Source organism: Oreochromis aureus, linkage group 22 (assembly GCF_013358895.1).
Source record: "Oreochromis aureus strain Israel breed Guangdong linkage group 22, ZZ_aureus, whole genome shotgun sequence".
Lineage (NCBI taxonomy): Eukaryota > Metazoa > Chordata > Actinopteri > Cichliformes > Cichlidae > Oreochromis > Oreochromis aureus.
Genome location: NC_052962.1, coordinates 16,425,085 through 16,443,598, shown reverse-complemented (window position 1 = coordinate 16,443,598; position 18,514 = coordinate 16,425,085). Strand labels below are relative to the sequence as shown.

At 39.1% G+C, this 18,514-nt stretch overlaps 1 protein-coding gene across 2 annotated transcripts in view; it reads left to right on the top strand.

Annotated features, from left to right (window-relative positions):
* The window catches only part of vps50 (VPS50 EARP/GARPII complex subunit), a 116,444-nt gene extending 98,136 nt beyond the window's left edge, over window positions 1-18,308 (top strand). For both annotated transcript variants that reach the window (XM_031756891.2, XM_039605593.1), the window contains 5 exons: window positions 5,000-5,096; window positions 5,705-5,863; window positions 9,780-9,901; window positions 16,472-16,661; window positions 16,774-18,308. In XM_031756891.2, the coding sequence (XP_031612751.1) occupies window positions 5,000-5,096; window positions 5,705-5,863; window positions 9,780-9,901; window positions 16,472-16,661; window positions 16,774-16,893 (688 nt within the window). In that variant the 3' untranslated portion in view covers window positions 16,894-18,308. The remainder of the gene's footprint in view (window positions 1-4,999; window positions 5,097-5,704; window positions 5,864-9,779; window positions 9,902-16,471; window positions 16,662-16,773) is intronic.
* Window positions 18,309-18,514: the final 206 nt, after the last annotated feature.

The following is an 18,514-nucleotide window of genomic DNA, read 5'->3' as shown; positions in this document are numbered from 1 at the left end:
CCACATCTCCAGCGAGCGTTGGATATTATTCCTGTGATAGAGTTAAAGAAAACCCACACAGCTGTTTTAATCTAGTGATTCTTGACATTAGTGCGTGTTTTATGTCATCGCTTGTGTGTCCTGGCAGCGCGATGTAACATGACAGTTATGTACATCCAAGCACTCTGTTTGATCAAGTTACAGAGGCTGCTTCTCGCTCACCCTCATCGTGTCAGGATGGCAATAATGTCATTACAGTTTTCCACACACTGGCTGGGAAAGATTAGCCCTGCCTGCGTTGTGTTCCTGCACACACAGCAACACATTTTAGCGCCCCCAAAATAATTTCCTTTCTCTAATTTGATATGTTTTAAACTCTCTCAATCAGTCACTCAGTAACCAGTTTATTTTTGTATTCCTCTACTCTGTTTTTTTTCCTCCCTCTCTGTCTTACTCTGTTACATTCACACTACACACTGGTGCCCCCGTGCATAATTAGGTCAAGCTATCATCAGTGCTGACAGCACTTGGGCCCTCAGAGGTCTGCGCTGTACAACAACAGCTTCATAATGAAAGTCTTGTAAACCAAAGGCTCTGACAGGGCTGTTGCCAAAACGCTGAGTAGGCTTACACTCGCTCACAAAAAGGGTTTCGTGTTTTGGAGGCAGGCAACAAGCTCCGAAGAGGAATGAAAGCAAAACGGCGAAAGTGTTTAGTGTAGGTAAAGTTTAAAGGACCAAAGCAGATTTATTCTGTGCAAAACTGCAAGAAATTGTTGAGGGTGTTGGTGGTTGGGTTTTATTTTTTATGCTTTTGATCTAAAAAATAGTGTTTTTAGAAAAGGCAGCTCACAGTTTGTGTTTTTAGCATCCTCAGCCTGTCCTGTTTCAAACAAAATCTCGGGGAAAGAAAAGAAAGTGGACACACCAATCATGTGTGAGAAGAATGAAAGATAAAAGCTCAGCAAACTGACCATCTGTTGTTCATGCTCTATGCTGCTGGTCAGGTGTTGCATCTATACAAGCGTGATCTGATAACTCTGAAGTGCAGTGTGTGCTTTCTTTTTTTTTTTTTCTTTTCTTATTATTCCCTCCACAGCACATGATGATGTTGCTGAGGTAAACACAAGCTGTTCCAGCTCACCTTAATGCGGTTTTCATTGCTCCATGAAAACAAACGGACACAAAAAAATGTCTTCTCTGTGGTACTTTTACGCACCCATCCAAAAAAAAGTTGGGCCGGTGTTTAAAACGTAAGTAAAAACAGAATGCAGTGATTTGCAAATCTCACAAACCCACAAAGCAGCTACACTTCTTAACAGGGTGGTACTAAAAAGAAAGAGTTGGAGGAACATTTTGCAGCTTAATTGGCAACAGGTCTGTAACATGATGGTATATAGGGAATGTCTCTGAGATGCCAAGAATAAAAATGGGCAGAGGTTCACCAGTATTGCAAAAAAACAACCTTGTAGAACAGTTTTAGATTCACTTTGCTTAATATAAAATTATGAAGACTTAAAAATCAGCAGTAGATAATATCATTAAAAGATTCAGAGCATTTGGAGAAATCTCTGTGTTACCGTTTTCTTTGGGCCAAAGATGATTTAAAATTGACTGAGACAAAGTGGAAAACTGTTCTGGGCTCAGATGAGTTGAACCTTTCTTTTAGGAAAACATGGATGGTACATCGTAAGGACTAAAGAGAGGAGGGACCATCTGGCTTCTTATCAGTGCTCACTTCAAAAGCCTGGGCGTCTGATAGTATCGGGGTGTATCTGCGCATATGGAATCGGCATCTTGCACATCTGGAAATGCACCATCAGTGCTAAAAGATATACATACAAGCTTTAAAACAACATATGCTGCCGTCCAGATGAGCTTGTTTGCGGGGGAAATTGTGTGTATTTCAGTAATAGCTGCATACTGCAGTTATTCTAACAGCAGGAGTTCATAGTAGAAGAGTCGGGAGTGTAGCGGCCTGTCTGCTGTCCACACCATTCACAAACTGAAAACATTTGGAGAATCATATGCCAGAAAAATATGGTATAGACCCAGGAGTTTTGAGCATTTTGAATCTTACCAGACAAGACTGGAACAACATTCCTCTCCTAAAAGTCCAGCAGCTGCTCTCGTGAGATCCCAGATGTTTATGATGACGACTATTTTTAAAAGAAGGGATGCTACACGGTGGTAAACATGGCCCCTATCCCAGCTTCCTTTTTTAAACGTGCTGCTCGCATCAAATTCAAGACAAGCTAATATTTTTTTAAATGGTGCATTTTGTCACTTTAAGCATTTGATATATTTTCTGTGTTTTGTTGTTGATGAAATGTGGGTTCATGGGATTTGCAAATCAATGCATTCTGTTTTTATACAGTGTCCAAACTAGTGTGAATTTGTTAACATTAAATTATGCTTTAAAATAAAGGTTTCTGTTTGGGTTTGGATGTTAATAATATGCAAATTGAATGCAATATATCTTTTTTTTCCTAAGCGCCCTATCTAAAAAAAACCAAACTCCATTTATAGCCACAAGAGTCTTTTAGAAGAATAATGACACACATATGCACTCACTGGCCCCTTTTAAGGTACACCTATTTAATCAACTGATTACACAATGCATCATACCATGCAAGTGACTAAGAACGTGACAGACTGGCTGCTCTGAGTGTTTCACAAACTGCTGAGGATTTCCCGCACCACCACCTCTGGGGGTTTACAGAGAACCGTCTGGAAGAAAAATATCCAGTGAGTTGTTGTCATAGGTCAGAGAAGGATGGCCAGACTGCTTCAACCTGATAGGAAGGAAACAGTAAATGAAATAATGAGAAGAAGAGGAAAATGACTGAATGGAAAATGACTGAATTCATTTCATTAAGTGCTTTTAAATCTAAACTACGAATCCTTGAGGCCAAGTCCATAACATGCAACTGTTTCAATTAGATTGATTGTCATTTTAACAGATTTTTTATTTTTATTTGAACTTAATTGAATTTTACTGAATTTTATTGAATTTTATTTTATTTATTTTTATTTTATATTTTTATTTTTTATTTTTTCATTTATTTTTGCATGTGTGTTGTTGCTGCCTGTGTTTAATTGAGTAATTTCTGTAACTGTGAGACACTTGCTGCTGCCTATCTTGGCCAGGTCTCCCTTGAAAAAGAGGTTTTTAATCTCAATGGGATCTTCCTAGTTAAATAAAGGTTAAATAAAAAACAATTTAAAAAAAGAGGAGCATCTCTGAACACACAAATGTTAAACTTTGAGGCTGGTGGGCTATATCGGCAGAAGACCACTACAGGTGACACTGCTGTCAGCTAAGAACAGGAAACTAAAGGTCTGGTCTGGTATCTTGAACATAAGGAGTTTATTGTACTCAAATGGCCACCTGATCTCGGTCCAATAGAGCACCTTTGGGATATGGCGGAACGGGAGATTCACATTATGGATGTTCAGTTGACAAATCTGCAAATCCTCTGAGGAATGTTTGCAGCACCTTGTTGAATCTGTGCTGTGAAGAATTAGTTCTGGAGTCAAAGTGGGGTCTAAACAGATATTTGCAAGGTGAACCAAACAAAAGGTGCAGTGAGTGTGCATGTATGCTAACATGTAAACATGCACGCTAACATGTCTGTTGCATTTAGTACAGATGCACTGTACTTTAAATCATGTGTGTATACTTCGTGCGCTTTAGATTTTCTTCCAGTAGAGAGCAGGTTACAGTGGATTATGTCGTCACACTGTAATTACACACTGACACTTGAGACCCCCAACTATACATTTTGTGAATATTCAATATTTGTTGCTTCTACACTGCAGAAATCTGAGTGAATTTAGTGACTGTCACTTCTGTGGCCTCAGACTTTTAGTTCTCTGCTCTTTCTCCAAAACCTCAATTTATCAGCTAACAACAGGTTAGCTTTTGCTCGCAGTGAGGGGCGTCTGCAGGTCTAAGGACAGCTTTTTTTCCCCCTTTATTGGTTTGTGCATTCACATCCAAACGGGGGTTCAAGAGACAGCACAAGAATGTGGAGGCCCCACCTGGGGCTGGTGTCTTAGTCTGATTAAGTCAATTTTTCCTGTTTTATTCTCTTTTGTTTTTCCTGCTGTATTTAAGAGCTCTGCGGAGACCTGTTGTTCTTTAATAAATGATCCTTGTTAAAGTCAGGACTCAACTCTGAACTTCAGCCCACGTAAACATGCTCACTCACTTTTTATTTCATGCACTGTAACACTTCAGAGCCATCGATCAGCCTGAGTCAAGAGGTCTTTATTTAGTCAGTGCTGGATACAGAGTGGAAAGGAGGGGTATTAGTTCTGAACGCATTGATTTCTTTCTTCTTCTTCTTTTTTCTGTCCTGTATTTCTCACTCTGCTACCTCTTTTGGTCTGAGTGTTTTTCAAGGATAATTGAAATCCAATCCTTGTCAAAAAACCCCCCAAAAAACAAATAGAAGTGCTGCTTGATTTGTTGGACGTGAAAATACTTTTCTTTGGGAGGTGAGACTTAAAGGTTTGGAAGTCAGACAAGTTTTTACAGCAAAATTACAGCTGACTCGATAATTCACATTATAATAATCAAATCTGATGTTTATTTCATCAAAATGTGATCAACAAGGGAAGAAATGAGATTGAACAGCAGGAAATGCTGGAAACCCAGAAGGTTTAAGCACATATGACTAAAATCAAATTAAACATCCTTAATTTGCTGACTTGATTCAATTAATGGATCAGAAGAATCAAGGGAGACAAAAAAATTAAAAAACGTCTCATTTCATTTGAGATGTTTTACTGATTGAGTATTCAGTTCAGGGATAACAAAGGTTTAATCGCCAGTTACTCCACTTTGGCCCACGAAATCAAAATTCAATAGTAATACGCGCTTTTGTAAATAGATCTGTCACTCTTAAATAACACAAAAGCAACACATCGTAATTGCCTTTTCTTATGTGTCACAAGCAGAGTAATTCAGAACATATGGGCAGAATTTAAAGGCTGTTCCTCTTTGGTTGTCTCAGTGTGTTTCTGGCAGAGCAGTTTGAGTCCTTGCAGTCCCACTTGGACACGATGATGCCTGCAGCCAAGAAGCCCTTCCTGCAGCAGTTTTATTCGCAGGTATTGTTTGGTTTATACAGTTATGCCTCCTCTGAGGGCACACGCCTCAATTATTACAGTAACTGATCATGTCATCACTGTCAGCTACAGCTGTCGGGTTATATCAGACATCGTCTGCAGCTGTAGAAAAGCGTTTGTCTTTTATTTTATTTTAACCTCTTGTAAGACTGAGAATTTGTTATTTTTTGTTATTCGTAATTGATTTTCTCCACACTTGCACTTAAATATGTGGTTTATAGGATGTTTTTTCCTTTTGGATTTTCCTTTTTTAATAATTAAGGCACAATGTGAAATATGCTGTGTGACTGTTATGGATGTGCTCCCCCTCCCACCTGCACTCGCTTAATTGTAATTGTGCCATTTTGTTGTCTTTAAAAACAAATGAAACCAACTCAAACCCACACGGCAACTTTGCTTCTTTTTCTTTTTCTTTTTTTTTGTCCCTTTGACATTTGAAATTCAGATGAAGAGGCAGGTCTGTTTGACCCAAAACATCCGTAACATTGTTCTTCCTGCAGAATAGCAGGCATTTGAAAAATACCTTATCTATATGTTGACTATAATGATCCACTAACTCTCATATATTTATCCTTCCTTCCTGCACTCAGACGGTGTCTACAGCCAGCGAACTGCGGAAACCAATTTACTGGATCGTGGCGGCCAAGGCCATTGACTATGAACAAATGTTGCTCATGATGGCCGGAGTTAAATGGGACATTAGGGAGATAATGTCCCAGCACAATGTATATGTGGATGTCTTGTTAAAGGTAACGACGAATAAGAAAAGACAATGCTGATGTTACTGTAGCCTATTTTTGGCTCACCAGGGACAAAAACAAGCTAAAGTTATTAAGCATACAAAAACTTCCCACCTGACCATCACTTCAAAATTTCACTGTTTGGAAAACTACTTGAGCTAGGTCCTTTAAAGCTTTTGGTATGATGGCTTTATGAGTGTAGCTCACATTAACATAGACTGATGGATGCTTGAATATTTGGATGTCAGATCTGTGACAGGACAGCAGATTTGGAGGTCCTGTAGAAACCACAGTGTTGCAGGTAGGGGGCTGGGGTTTTGTTTAGAGCCTCTCATAAACAACCCGCATCATATTCTTTAAAACAGTCTAAATCCAATTAAGGGCGTCGCACATATTAAATATGGAATAAACAATGTTTTCATCCAACTTCAATATGATATTCAAGAAATCCAAGTCAACTTCATTCTTTTTTTTTTTTTTTTTAAAGAGCAAGTTTCTGTTAATAATATATCAAATCTTTGGTGCTCTCTCTGTTTCCCAGTATGGAATTTCTGAAGTAAACATATTTATGTGAAACTTTGCATCACTCCCATTAAGAAGTGGACTTTTTTTAAGTCTACTATTTACTCTGTCTGCCAGGATGGCCACATTTCTCTGGCGAAGAGTGAAAAAACCAAAGAGGTTTAGTGGCTGCACTGAAAACCAAAACAATGAGCTGAAAGTAATGTGCTCTGTAATGCTGAGGTTACCTACTGTCATGTCATTGAACTTTGATGCTCCTATTTCTGTCAATCAATAGAGAAAATCTCACAAATATTTCATAACCGCTGTCGGCATGCGTGCAGCTGCTTTTCTTTTCCATCAGCACAAACCAGTACATTACATCTGATAACCGGCTTTAGCTGCTTTGTATACAGTATTTCAGTCATTGTGACGATAGTTAAGATAATGCTGCAAACAGCTTCTGTTCAAAGACGAGGCTGGAGACATTATTGAGGCAGCTTTTACTCACATTTCATAAAGATATCATGCAAATACCTCATTAGGGTTCCTGCATCATTCATATCCTTAAGACTCTTGACTTAGCAAGGTGAATATAAATGATTCTAAGAGCCTGCTTGGTGCCCTTTTTAAAACCTTTTATTTCTTTTTTTGTGCATTTCATAGCAAAGAACGTCCACACAGATCTCAGTGCTTATTACTTTTCCCAAACAGATACCGTGTCCTCTCAGTGTCATGTAATATCCACGCTACACAAAAATAGAACACAAAGCAGCTGTATTAGATTTACTTTTATCTAGCAGGCATTCCCCCCTCCCCCTCCACACATTGTGTCTTTGTTGCACTCATAAAATATCATCTGTGTTATCCTTCTGCCATCAGTACACTAAGCTTTAGCTCTTATTCTTTTAAAGTCTGAAACTGTGAAGGTCATTGTTCTCCTCCTTGACTCGAAGTTAATTTAGGGACCTTTAATATCAATTATTTGGGATGGGGGTGAATAATTTATTATATGGGTGAGCTGTTAAGAGCCAAATGCAGATCTCTCCTGAAGTTATCTACTTTGTTAAAGACATCTGAGCTCACCGCTCCCAGAAGTATTTTTAGAATGAGAAAGTTTCTTCTAAATGTGTCTTTATTCATGCTGGCTACTTATTCTTTTATAAACTTTGCATGGCGGGATAAAGGACACAGTTTTCCTTCTTCTGACACTAAGAGGAAGAAAGGTGCGAGGGGCTCGCTGCGGTGTGAAGCCATAAACAGACCAGCATCAAGCCGAGGCAAAATCTTACATAATAGAGTCCGCAGCAAATCAGGTCTTAGAAAGCTGATGGCTGAACTGCTTAGTGACTCGGACAGACGTGGACAGACATCGTACACGCGTGTAGTTTTCCATCAGGTGCTAATAGCCTCCCCCGTCATCGTGTCAAGACGGTCATAATGCATGTGGGTTATGTTACGTGATTGAAACAAGTGGTGCTGAGTTTTGTTGTAGCGCGCACACAGGAATATTTTATTCATGAATTCAGGTTGATCCCCAGCATTCAACAATGGCGCTCATTTGCATATAAAGTGGCAAAGACATGCCGAAGCCTCAGAATGACTTCATTGACAAAACGCTTGAGTCAGAGTCTATTGTGAGGCTGTGAATGAGTAACATTTCATTTCAGGGTGTAAAATTAATGGGAACATGCTTTAAGGTTCAGGTTAATTTTTTTTTAGGATGATGCAATTTAAAATGTAATTGAATACTTGCATATTTTATAAATGTATTTATATTCTTAATCTGCATGTGTCACATTTACATACCTAGATACTGCAATTTGTTTTTGGAAAGCAGTAACATAAAATGAATCAGAATAACATTTTAGATGCTGGTCTATACAACTTGAGTGTGTGTGTGTGTTTTATGCATACAGACAAGAAGCTGTGATGACTGTTAACATGCTGTTAGAGATTGCATTCACCTTGGGATGCTGTCAAACCGCAGTACAGTATTCACCGGCGCCCAAATGATTTGTTTTTACGCATGATTTGTGGCTCGACAGCTTCATACATGCAGCCCCCGCGCTCTTCACTACTGTACGTCAGGATGCTTTGCTTCCATCAGTGCAGACGGCAGAATTATTAACTTAGCTCTGTTAAAGTAGAGTCTCGGGAAAGTAACCCACACATCCTGCCGGCTGCTTACACTGGTGGAAAAAAACAATAATTTAGCCTAGATTGATCTGATTTACTTATAATTACTATTTTGGATGTATAATTTAAGCTGAATAGTTTAAAGTAGAACCCAAATGCTGTTTCTTGAGGCAGTGTGTAAGAGAGAATCAAAGGAAATCCTTGAAGTGTTGTTCATGACATTTTTTATTTTGTTTACGTCTTCCAGTTAGAATCCAACAAGGTCATTACATCTCAGTTCATCGAATAAAAAAGCAAATTAAAAAAACTCGAGCATCACAGAATTACACAAAATTTCAAGTAATTTTAAGGGATAAAGATGCTTTTTTTCTAGTGTCATTGTGTTGAGGGGCCATTTCAGAAATCCATTATCTGGAAAACTACTTGAGCTAGGCCCTTCAAAGTTTTTGGTATTATGGCTCTATGAATATGGGCTCTCAGGAGTGCATGCAGATCAAGTTAACATAGAAAGACGGATACTTGGAAGTCCCGTAATTATTTGTAAGTCTGATCTCTGACAGCAGATTTGGATGTTTCTAGAAACCGAAATTATGCAGGTCGGAGACAAATGTTTAGTTTATTAAAAAAACAAGCTGCATCATATCCTTTAACAGTCTAAATCAGGTGAATAGTTTCACACATGTTAAAGCTTAAATATGAAAAAGAAACATACTTTCATCCAACTTCAGTGTGATACCAAATCCAAATCATCTTTTTCAGAAAGGGCAAGTTTCTGTTTATTTTATATTCAAAATGTAGGATGGATTTTTGAAATGCACAAGTAGATACACAATAGAAGAACAAGAATGCAAGAAAAATGTCTAAAACTTTCATCTCTTTAGTTTTGTTTTTGTTTATTGTAGAAACAGTAGAGACCTCAAATTTTGCATAATCCATATTAAGACGTTATTTTCTTTTTCTGGCTAATCTGTGAAGGTTAGGTGGAAGCGTTTGGCTGAATAATGTCGTGTCCATAGTGGGATTTTTCTGTTTAGACCTACATGTAGCTGTAGTAATGTAGAAATATAGGAATCTGTTAATTAAAATGCCTTTTTTTAATTAGCTGCATGTTGTTTATATGTTGATATGAAAGTTATTGTACTTTTTAGCGAAATATGACCAATTGTATAAAATATATTCCTGACCACATATACTTTTTGGTAAAAGACCAGCGATTTGTTTTTCTGCTGCATCGTGTTGTACTCAGGGGAATGTGTTCACCTTTGCTTTCTCCCCACCTCATCAGGAGTTTGAGCAATTTAACAAGCGGTTGGGTGAAGTTTCCAGACATGTGCGCATCCCCCTGCCTGTGTCCAACGTCCTGTGGGAACACTGCATCCGTTTGGCCAACAGGACTCTTGTTGAGGGGTAAGAAAGTTAAGAAGTGTATGCAGTGAATTATTGTTAAGCCTTAAATATAAAAAACACAATCTGTTTTTGTACATAATGTTTTCCCCCCTCTACCATCTGCATGGAGCACCGACTCAAAGCCGTGCGTCGCAGACTTGGAGTCTGTCTGTGAGTCATTTGCTGCTTTATGAAAAGGCTGTTCTCTATTATCATACTGTTATGGGCTGCTCACAGTAAAAATAACCTATAACAGTGGCAGCGACAGTTTAGAGAAGTCTGTCACTCAGTTTCTCTACTTTAACATGAGCAAGAGATTCATATGAAGACTTGCTATTCCCTCCAGCAAAAAGCACTACAGGCTGTTTGCCACTGGCAGCAACCATCTCCTCAAATCTACTGAAACAAGTGCACATCCCAGTTTGAGTCAGACTGCCATCTGCCCGAAAGAAATTGGGCTTTTTTTTGTCTCTCACAAATATCATACCATACCAAACAGATACTGAGTCCACTTAAACTGTGCCTTTTTTACTACTTAAGTATATAATTAAGAAATACATCTTAAAATCAGTGAATAAAACACTCAGTCAAAGGAAAATCATTTTAATAAAGCAGTTTTAAGTAAGATACATCTTTGTTCATCAAATATTTTGAAATATGAGCAAAGCAGCACACATTTCTGTCAAATAAGGTTCAGGCAGAATCAGTACCTGACCTTTAAATGAACCAGTTGTGCTTATATGCGTATCCACCCACCTCCTACAATCCGCATCATGCCTTTCCTAAAGCCAAGAAAAATCCGGGTATGAAAGATTTCTTTAGGATATACAGGTGAATGCAAAGCAGTTGAAGTAAATGCTGTATGATACGCAACTATAAGGAGGAAAGAAGTGTAAAGCAAAATGTTCAGATTGCTCAATCCGAACATTTGTATGAGTTGTCAATGAACTATTTGTATGAGTTGTGTAACCAGGCTAGCTACCACACAGTTCTACTTTTAAACCACTGCATTTAGAAAAAAACACTGAAGCATTCGTCATCCGTCCGTCCGTCCATGCCCCAATTTTTCTCACTAGTTTTCATTAGTTTGTGCGCTACAGGCAACCGTTGACAATAAAACACATATCTTGTGCTTCTCTGTCTGACAATCCAATGGAGGGGTCTGGGTTTGGTGGTTGCCACGAGAACAGTACTTGTCTGACTGCATTGTGCCAAGCGTCAAGTTTGGTGGAGGGGGGTTGTTTTTCAGGAGTTGGGCTCGGCCCCTTAGTTCCAGTGAAAGGAACTCTCAATGCTTCAGCACAAGAAGATATTTTGGACAATTTCATGCTCCCAACTTTGTGGGAACAGTTTGTTTACAGCCCCTTCCTGCTCCAACATGATTGCGCACCAGTGCACAAAGATAGATCCATAAAGACGTGAATGAGGGAGTTTGGTGTAGAAGAACTTGACTGGCCTGCACAGAGTCCTCACCTCAACCTGAGGGAACACTTTTAAGATGAGTCGGATTGGAGCCTGTGAGCCAAGACATGTCATCCAACATCAGTGTCTGACCCCACCAATGTGCTTCTGGAAGAATAGTGAAAAATTCCCATGAATGCTCCTAAATCTTCTCAGCAGAGTTTAAGCTGTTATAGCTAACAAATGGTGGGCTGACATTATATTAAGTCCTACGGATTAAAGGATGGGATGTCATTAACGTTCGTGTGTGTGAACCCAGAAGAGTGAATGCCTTTGGCAACATAGTGTATGATACACTTGGCATTAAAGGGTTAAAAAACTGAGGTTCATCAATCTCTGCTGATTTTTTTATTATTATTACAACCTTGTCCTTCTGGATACAAACCAAGTATAAACATCTTTGGGTCTGTTGGAATTTCTTTTGAAATGATCTCTCATGTCACTCTTTACAAAGTATTTAAATCTGGAACAGTTTTCCTTTAACCTCGGTGCTTTTTACTGTCTTTTCTGCTTAAAACTGATCTTTTTACTCTCAGGTTACAGTCATTAATAGTGCCACTCAATTTGTGTTATGAGCTGAGATATTGCCTCAATGATTTGAGGCTCACACTTCTCAAAAGAATGACTCTTTCTTTATTTATTTCTCTCTGTGTTTGCTCCCCGGTTTAAACATCTGCATGTCATAAATTTAAAACGAAAATTCTTTCCAAAGCGTGTTGTCAAAGCAGCGGGAAGAGCAGAGAAATCGACCTGCCGTCCATAAAACTGTGTCTGGTTCCTTCAGAGGTATCCCCTGAGAAAAAGCACTCGACGACGCTGCATCGTCTCCTCTATTCATGTTGGCAGTCGCATCTCTGCAGCCTCACCAAATGCCCATCAGGGGATTACCTGACACAGGCCACTCACACAAACCGCAGAATGCTCTTGACACGTCTCTTGTAATGCGTTTTACCACTTTCGCCCTTGCAAGGGAGCGATATGGGTTGTGATAGGTGACAGATTGTCAGGGTTTTGGGGGTTTTTTTTGGTTTTTTCTCAGCACCTCCACTGTCGCTTTACTCAGGCTCGTACGCGGAGCATATGTGTGAAGTATGTTTTTAGATGGATGGTGCGATAAATCCCTCTGATCGGACAGATTGGGTGCACAGCAGCATCGAGTCACGCCGACTGGACGGTGACGAAGCGAGAAATAAGCAGCTGACAATCATCGAGAAGTTCACACATTTTATCGGGAATATGAAAGGACGCCGACTGACGTCAAAGTTATCCCAGGTTACAAATTCAAAGCAGATTGCGCTGAACCGTGTTGGAGCCAGGGAACGCGGTTCGGGTTAAAAACAAGTCCTTGCTCTAAGTGGCTTTGTTCTTTCCAAGTGTTTTAAAAAAAGAGGGAGAACATCGACTGCGAGGCATAGGTGGATGCCTCGGCCTCATCCACAAAGAGAAGGGGACATGTTTACTTCCCTACACATTTGCTGAGCGCTCTTCCTCTCATTGCGTAAGAGAACTTTTGAACCCTTTCCAATGAGCAAATGGCCCATTACGACTGCAATGCTTGGCAAATTTAAGCTGCTGTTGCCGACCGCCTGCCTGGTTCTCCCAGTACACCCTCCAAACACACATCTCCCAACCCTCTGGCACACCGAGATAGAGCGGTCATATTTATTTGTTTGTACTCTGACCGCCCCACTCTGTTATTAAATTTCTCTGTCCAGCGCTTGTCCCTCCCTCCTCAGAGACTCGCAAAAACAGCTCCGTTAGCATTCTGAGCTGCAGCTCAAACACTCGCCACCAAAAACTCTGGCAGGTTTGACAAGAAAAAGAGAGGGAGAACGACAACAGAGGTGATGAGAGAGAGAGAGACGGGGAAGGTGAGGGGAGAAAATGGAAACGAGAGAGAGAGAAAAGCTAAAGTGTGAGACTGGGAGAGTTTGCAAAGTGCAGATGTGTTGTGTGGAGTGTTAATGTACTGGAGATGTCACAGTCTGACCTGCCAGTGCGCAACAGTGCTCGCTGCCAAACACATGAAACACAAACAGACACACACACTGAAATGCATGTGTACTCTGGCCCACACACATGTACCAACACCACAGGCTGTGTGGAACAACCCGATGTAGTGTAATACTGAAGGGAAATAAAAAAGAGCCCGAATGCAAACACCCTTAAATACACATACAAGAAAATGCTGTAAAAACACACGTGTGTAACAGCTGGAACTCTAAACAGGTTTCGGTCAAACTTGATTCCAGAATTGAAAATATACACTAAATATATTCATCCAAATCCACACAAATAATGCAAAATATCGAGTTAATCCTACGTAAATAAGTAAATAGGAATTATTACTAATATTAAGTAGTATAGTAAGTATTTTAATGAAACAACAGCATATTCTGTAGTAATATCACACCGAATAATGACTTACTATATGACACTTTGGTTTAAGAGAACTGATTGTAAAATAATATAAAACTTACAGAAAAATGGTCTCAGTTAATTTAGCACCATTTAAAAGTGAAAGCAACACCCTGTTCGTTTAATTTGGAGTTAATATTTGGTATTTTCTTCTGAGAGATTAACAAAATTTATGTGAATAAGTACTAATTTTATTTTACTGCATTTTTTTACATTAGGAGGAAAATTAATGAATAATTGTGAAATCAGTATTGATCAGAATAATCAGGATTTTTAGCCATAATCGTGCAGCTACCATTGACGTGGTCCCAGTGGCAGCCACACACACCTGTGCCATAACGTGCCTCCACCATGTTTGACAGATGATGTGATAAGCTTCAGATCTTGAGTTGTTTCTTTCCTCCTTCATATTTTTCTCATCCCATCATTCTAGTACAAGTTGATTTTTGTTTCATCTGCCCAAAGATTTTTTTGCCAGAACTGTTCAGGCTCTTGTACGTGTTTTCTGGACTTCCTATTCTTTCGTGTCACCAAGACTTTGTACCAGCAGCTCTCTGTTTACATTCATGAAGGCATCTCTTGATTGTAGAGTTTATCAGTGATACATGTCCCTCCCCGAGATTTTCTTCTTGACTTTGCTACAAATTTTGAAGCATTTTTTCTTAACCATGGAAAGAATTCTGTGATCCTCCGCTGTAGTTGTCTCACGTGGTCTTCCAGGCCTTCGGATCTCAAATTGAGAGTCGAGAGTGAACAGCTGCCAAATAATTAAACACTTGGAAACAACTCCAGATCTTATCTGTCCAGTTTCAGTTTCAGTGATGTGGGCAAATACAGCCCACTTTGGTGTTATTCAGTGTAATTCAGTTTTGTTTATAAGGTGCCAGTTCACAACAACTGTTGCCTTAGGGCATAACCACTTAAACTCGCCTTACTGTCAGTGTAAAGAAGTTTAACTACACATTTAAAACCTGAGATATAATATTGTGCTTTTTTCCCCTTAATATAAGGGGAAAAAAGCACAATTTTGACTGTACGTTTCAGTTTTTTTACCTGATAAAGAAATGCTATAGTATATAGTAGTATATTTAAAAAGCATCACTCTTTGGGCTTAAATTCACAGACATAAATGTGTAAAATTAGAGAAAATGTTTTGGTAGCTCATTGCCTAGACTGTCTTTTAATTAGAAAAGAGAAGGTTTTTGTTAATTCACAACAATTTTCTTTTCTTACTGAATTTCCTCCCTCAAATTTCTAAAGTAGATATTAAAAAGACAGAAACTTTGGTCATTCACTTGTTTTTCTGTTGCTTAACTACTTTGATGTAGTATGAATGTAGCAAAAGCTGTACAGTGTAAGAAAATATAGTCTAAAAATTATGGCCTCCTCCAAAACCATGGAGTGGGTCCTGTTTGGACTCTTTGCCAGGCCGAATCTGGCCCCGGGGCCTTATGTTTGACACCCTGGGCTAATTTGTCATAGAATAGAGGGAAGAGGCCTCGGCAGGGCATGAAACTAGCAAAACTTACTTTCAAGTTCCTGGAAATTAAGAACTGTACGTACATATATATATGTATGTATTTTCTAAAAAGGCTGTAATTCCTAAATGGGGGTGCACAGAGGCAAAATTGCAAAACATGTCTCACTTCCAGTACTACACAGAACTACTACAGTAACTGTGTAGTAATGATTTTGTCACTAGTTTGCTTCTTTAATTTTGTAAATTTTGTGTTCCGTTTCCCTTTTTTGGCAATTGGACTGCACATTTTAAACACTGGAGTAGAGAGATGGCTTCTCTGAAACCATAACTGTACAAAAGTTTGCAAAGATATTTACAGTGTTATCATTGTGTCTTTTTAACATTTATTTTCTCGCTTAATATAAATAAAAATCTTTAGTGTTGAAGTATTGTGACATACTCCATCATGCAACTGTTGTTTTCATAGAGGTTTTGACTCGGAGCAACAAAACCTGCTGACCACAAATCACACTTCCATCATACAAGCTGAATGACTCATTATGCGTTTGTACAACGATGTAATTTATATACTTTTTACAATCCCGTAAATTTTCTCATTTTATTCTCTTTAATAAACATATTATACTTTTCTTATAAACTGAAATGGATTAAAAATGTTAAACTTCATCATGTAACCACAGAAGCCTCATTTACTTTTCTGCTGGGGTTTATTTTGACTTTTTGAATTTTAATACCCTCAAAGAATTTGGCTTTTTTTTTTTAAAAAAGCTGGAGCACAAATTTCCAAATGAAATATACCCAGGGGTATAATAAAGACAAGAAAGATTTTTTATTACAAATCTGTCTTGCAAGCTTGATGGAATACATATATATTTATATATATACACACACACACAGTACTGGACATTTTCACTTTGCAAGGTACATTGTGACTTTATTATGCACTCAGAGCACTTAGGAAAGGCAGACTTTGTCTGACATTTGGTGATCTGTGCTTGGAGATGTCTAAAGAAGTGCAATGCAGAATTTCTGAACATGGTGACATTTGGTTGGAGAATTTAAGTGTGGAAAATATGTGATGTTAAACATAACCCTTAGGTCTCATGCATGCGAGCGACCACTGGGGTTGACTTCCAGAATTTACTTGTGTTTCAGTTGTTACTTACCTCTACCTGAGCACTCAGGGCAATGCTAATGTCCTTCTCCGTCTGCTCCTCTGTCCTCCGCTGTAGCTACGCTAATGTAAAGAAATGCAGCAATGAGGGCCGGGCCCTGATGCAGCTGGATTTTCAGCAGTTCCTGATGAAGCTGGAGAAGCTGACTGACCTGCGCCCCATCCCTGATAAGGAGTTTGTTGAAACCTACATTAAGGCCTATTACCTGACTGAAAATGATATGGAGCAGTTCATCAAGAATCACAGGGTGAGACGGTGACAGAGGCTGGTGGTTATAGCACGTTTACGTCTCCATTTCTGTTAAAACAGCGAGACCGTGTGTTTGATTTTTCTGACCGACTCGTTGTGTTTCTTTGCAGGAGTACTCCATGAAGCAGCTAGCCAACTTGGTGAACGTTTGTCTCGGTTCACATATAAACAAAAAGGCTCGCCAGAAACTTCTGGCAGCCATCGATGACATTGACAGACCCAAGAGATAGACCAATGCACAGAGAAGCAAACATACCATTCATCCCACAGAGATGGACCCTCCAAGAGTGTAGCTCAGCGTTGAATGTCTTTATTTTCAAGTCTAAAAGGTGCATTTAGCAAGCTGGAAATAAGTAGCAGAGCTACTAGCTCTAATACTGTACATTATCTGCTAATTGCTAATTATGTGCTTATCTAGTCTTCATATGGTAAAAAATAATTCACTCCTGGTTGCTTGAACGCACCTTTTGACTTGCCGATATACATAAATACTAAACCTCTGTTTACTTCCAAGCATGTTGCAGGCATTCTATGCATATACGGACCAGAATGCATGCCCTCATGTTTTCTTACAACGTGAAGTTTTTCTGCAACCGCAACAGCTTACATTTTTTGAAGATCTCGAGTTTGATTGTCTGCTGCTCATAAACTCTCACTGTGTAATGCGGTGTGTCCGTTTACCACTCGGCTGCTTGTGGCATTCCACCCTCCGCAAAAAAAGCCAGTGAACATGTGCGAGTGGCTAAATCTGACTCTTAATGTTGTTACGCTTTCCCACGAGAACATTTTAATACGCCTTTACTGTCTGAATGTGTTAACTGAAGTCAGTGGTTCTGGGTTATTGTTGACCTTAATCGTTCACTGTAACTTATTCCAGGCTCGCTGTAGATTATTTCACTTCGGGGTATTTGCTGCGTCAGACTGGATTCCCTGCTTGGTCGTTTTAGTTAGTTCTGTTCCCGAATTAGATGAATCTAAATGAATGATGATTCTGAAAGTAATATAAATTGCTGTAGTTAGCATTCATTTGATTGGATTATATCTGCACCAGCTGCATTTATTTATCTGCCATCTGTCATATCCGAGGGGGAGGGCGGGGTATTTTATCAGCCTGGGGCGACTTTTTGCAAGTCTTCGTGAAAGTGCATATCCTGGACTTCAGTCTCTGGCCTTTTTTTTTGGACGAGCAGTAGAATTTGGCTCATTTTTATCTAAATTTGTTAGGCTCCGATAGTTTAACCTGAACGGACTTGCAGAGATGTTTGTAACCTTAACTTCCTCTGGAGAAAAAGAAAAAAAACAAAGGTTTTGCTTCACCTTCGTATATATTTTGTGTGCAACTATTCCAAGAAGAATACTGTAAATGTGAATGTTTGAGCAATGTCTGTATTTATTTCTTGCTTCGTGTCTTATTTTGGGTTTTTTTTTTTATATGATATAACTGCTGGAAGTGTACTGTAATATATCACCTCTCAGTATGTTGTGACGTATCACCTGAAGCAGAAACAAATATTTAAAACTGTCATATTATGTGAAGGGTCAAGTGCACTATAATAAATAAAAAATCAATAAAAATCATTAATCAGTGTTGGAATTGTAGGTTGAACCACGATGATTCTAACGCAATAAACACACTAACGGTCGATGCCAGTTGTGGTGTTTTTCCTGCTCGTTTCATCCTTTTTGGTGTCATGCTCATAATTCCCAACCTTTCCGATCTCTGTACCGCAGCAGTTTTAGTAGATTAACTGTTGCTTTAATCAGAATATATGAGCGCTGCCTTTGAGCAGTGCTGCTGTCCATTCTAATGATGTTTTAGTCAGCCAGGAGCAGGACGCTGTCAGACTTATT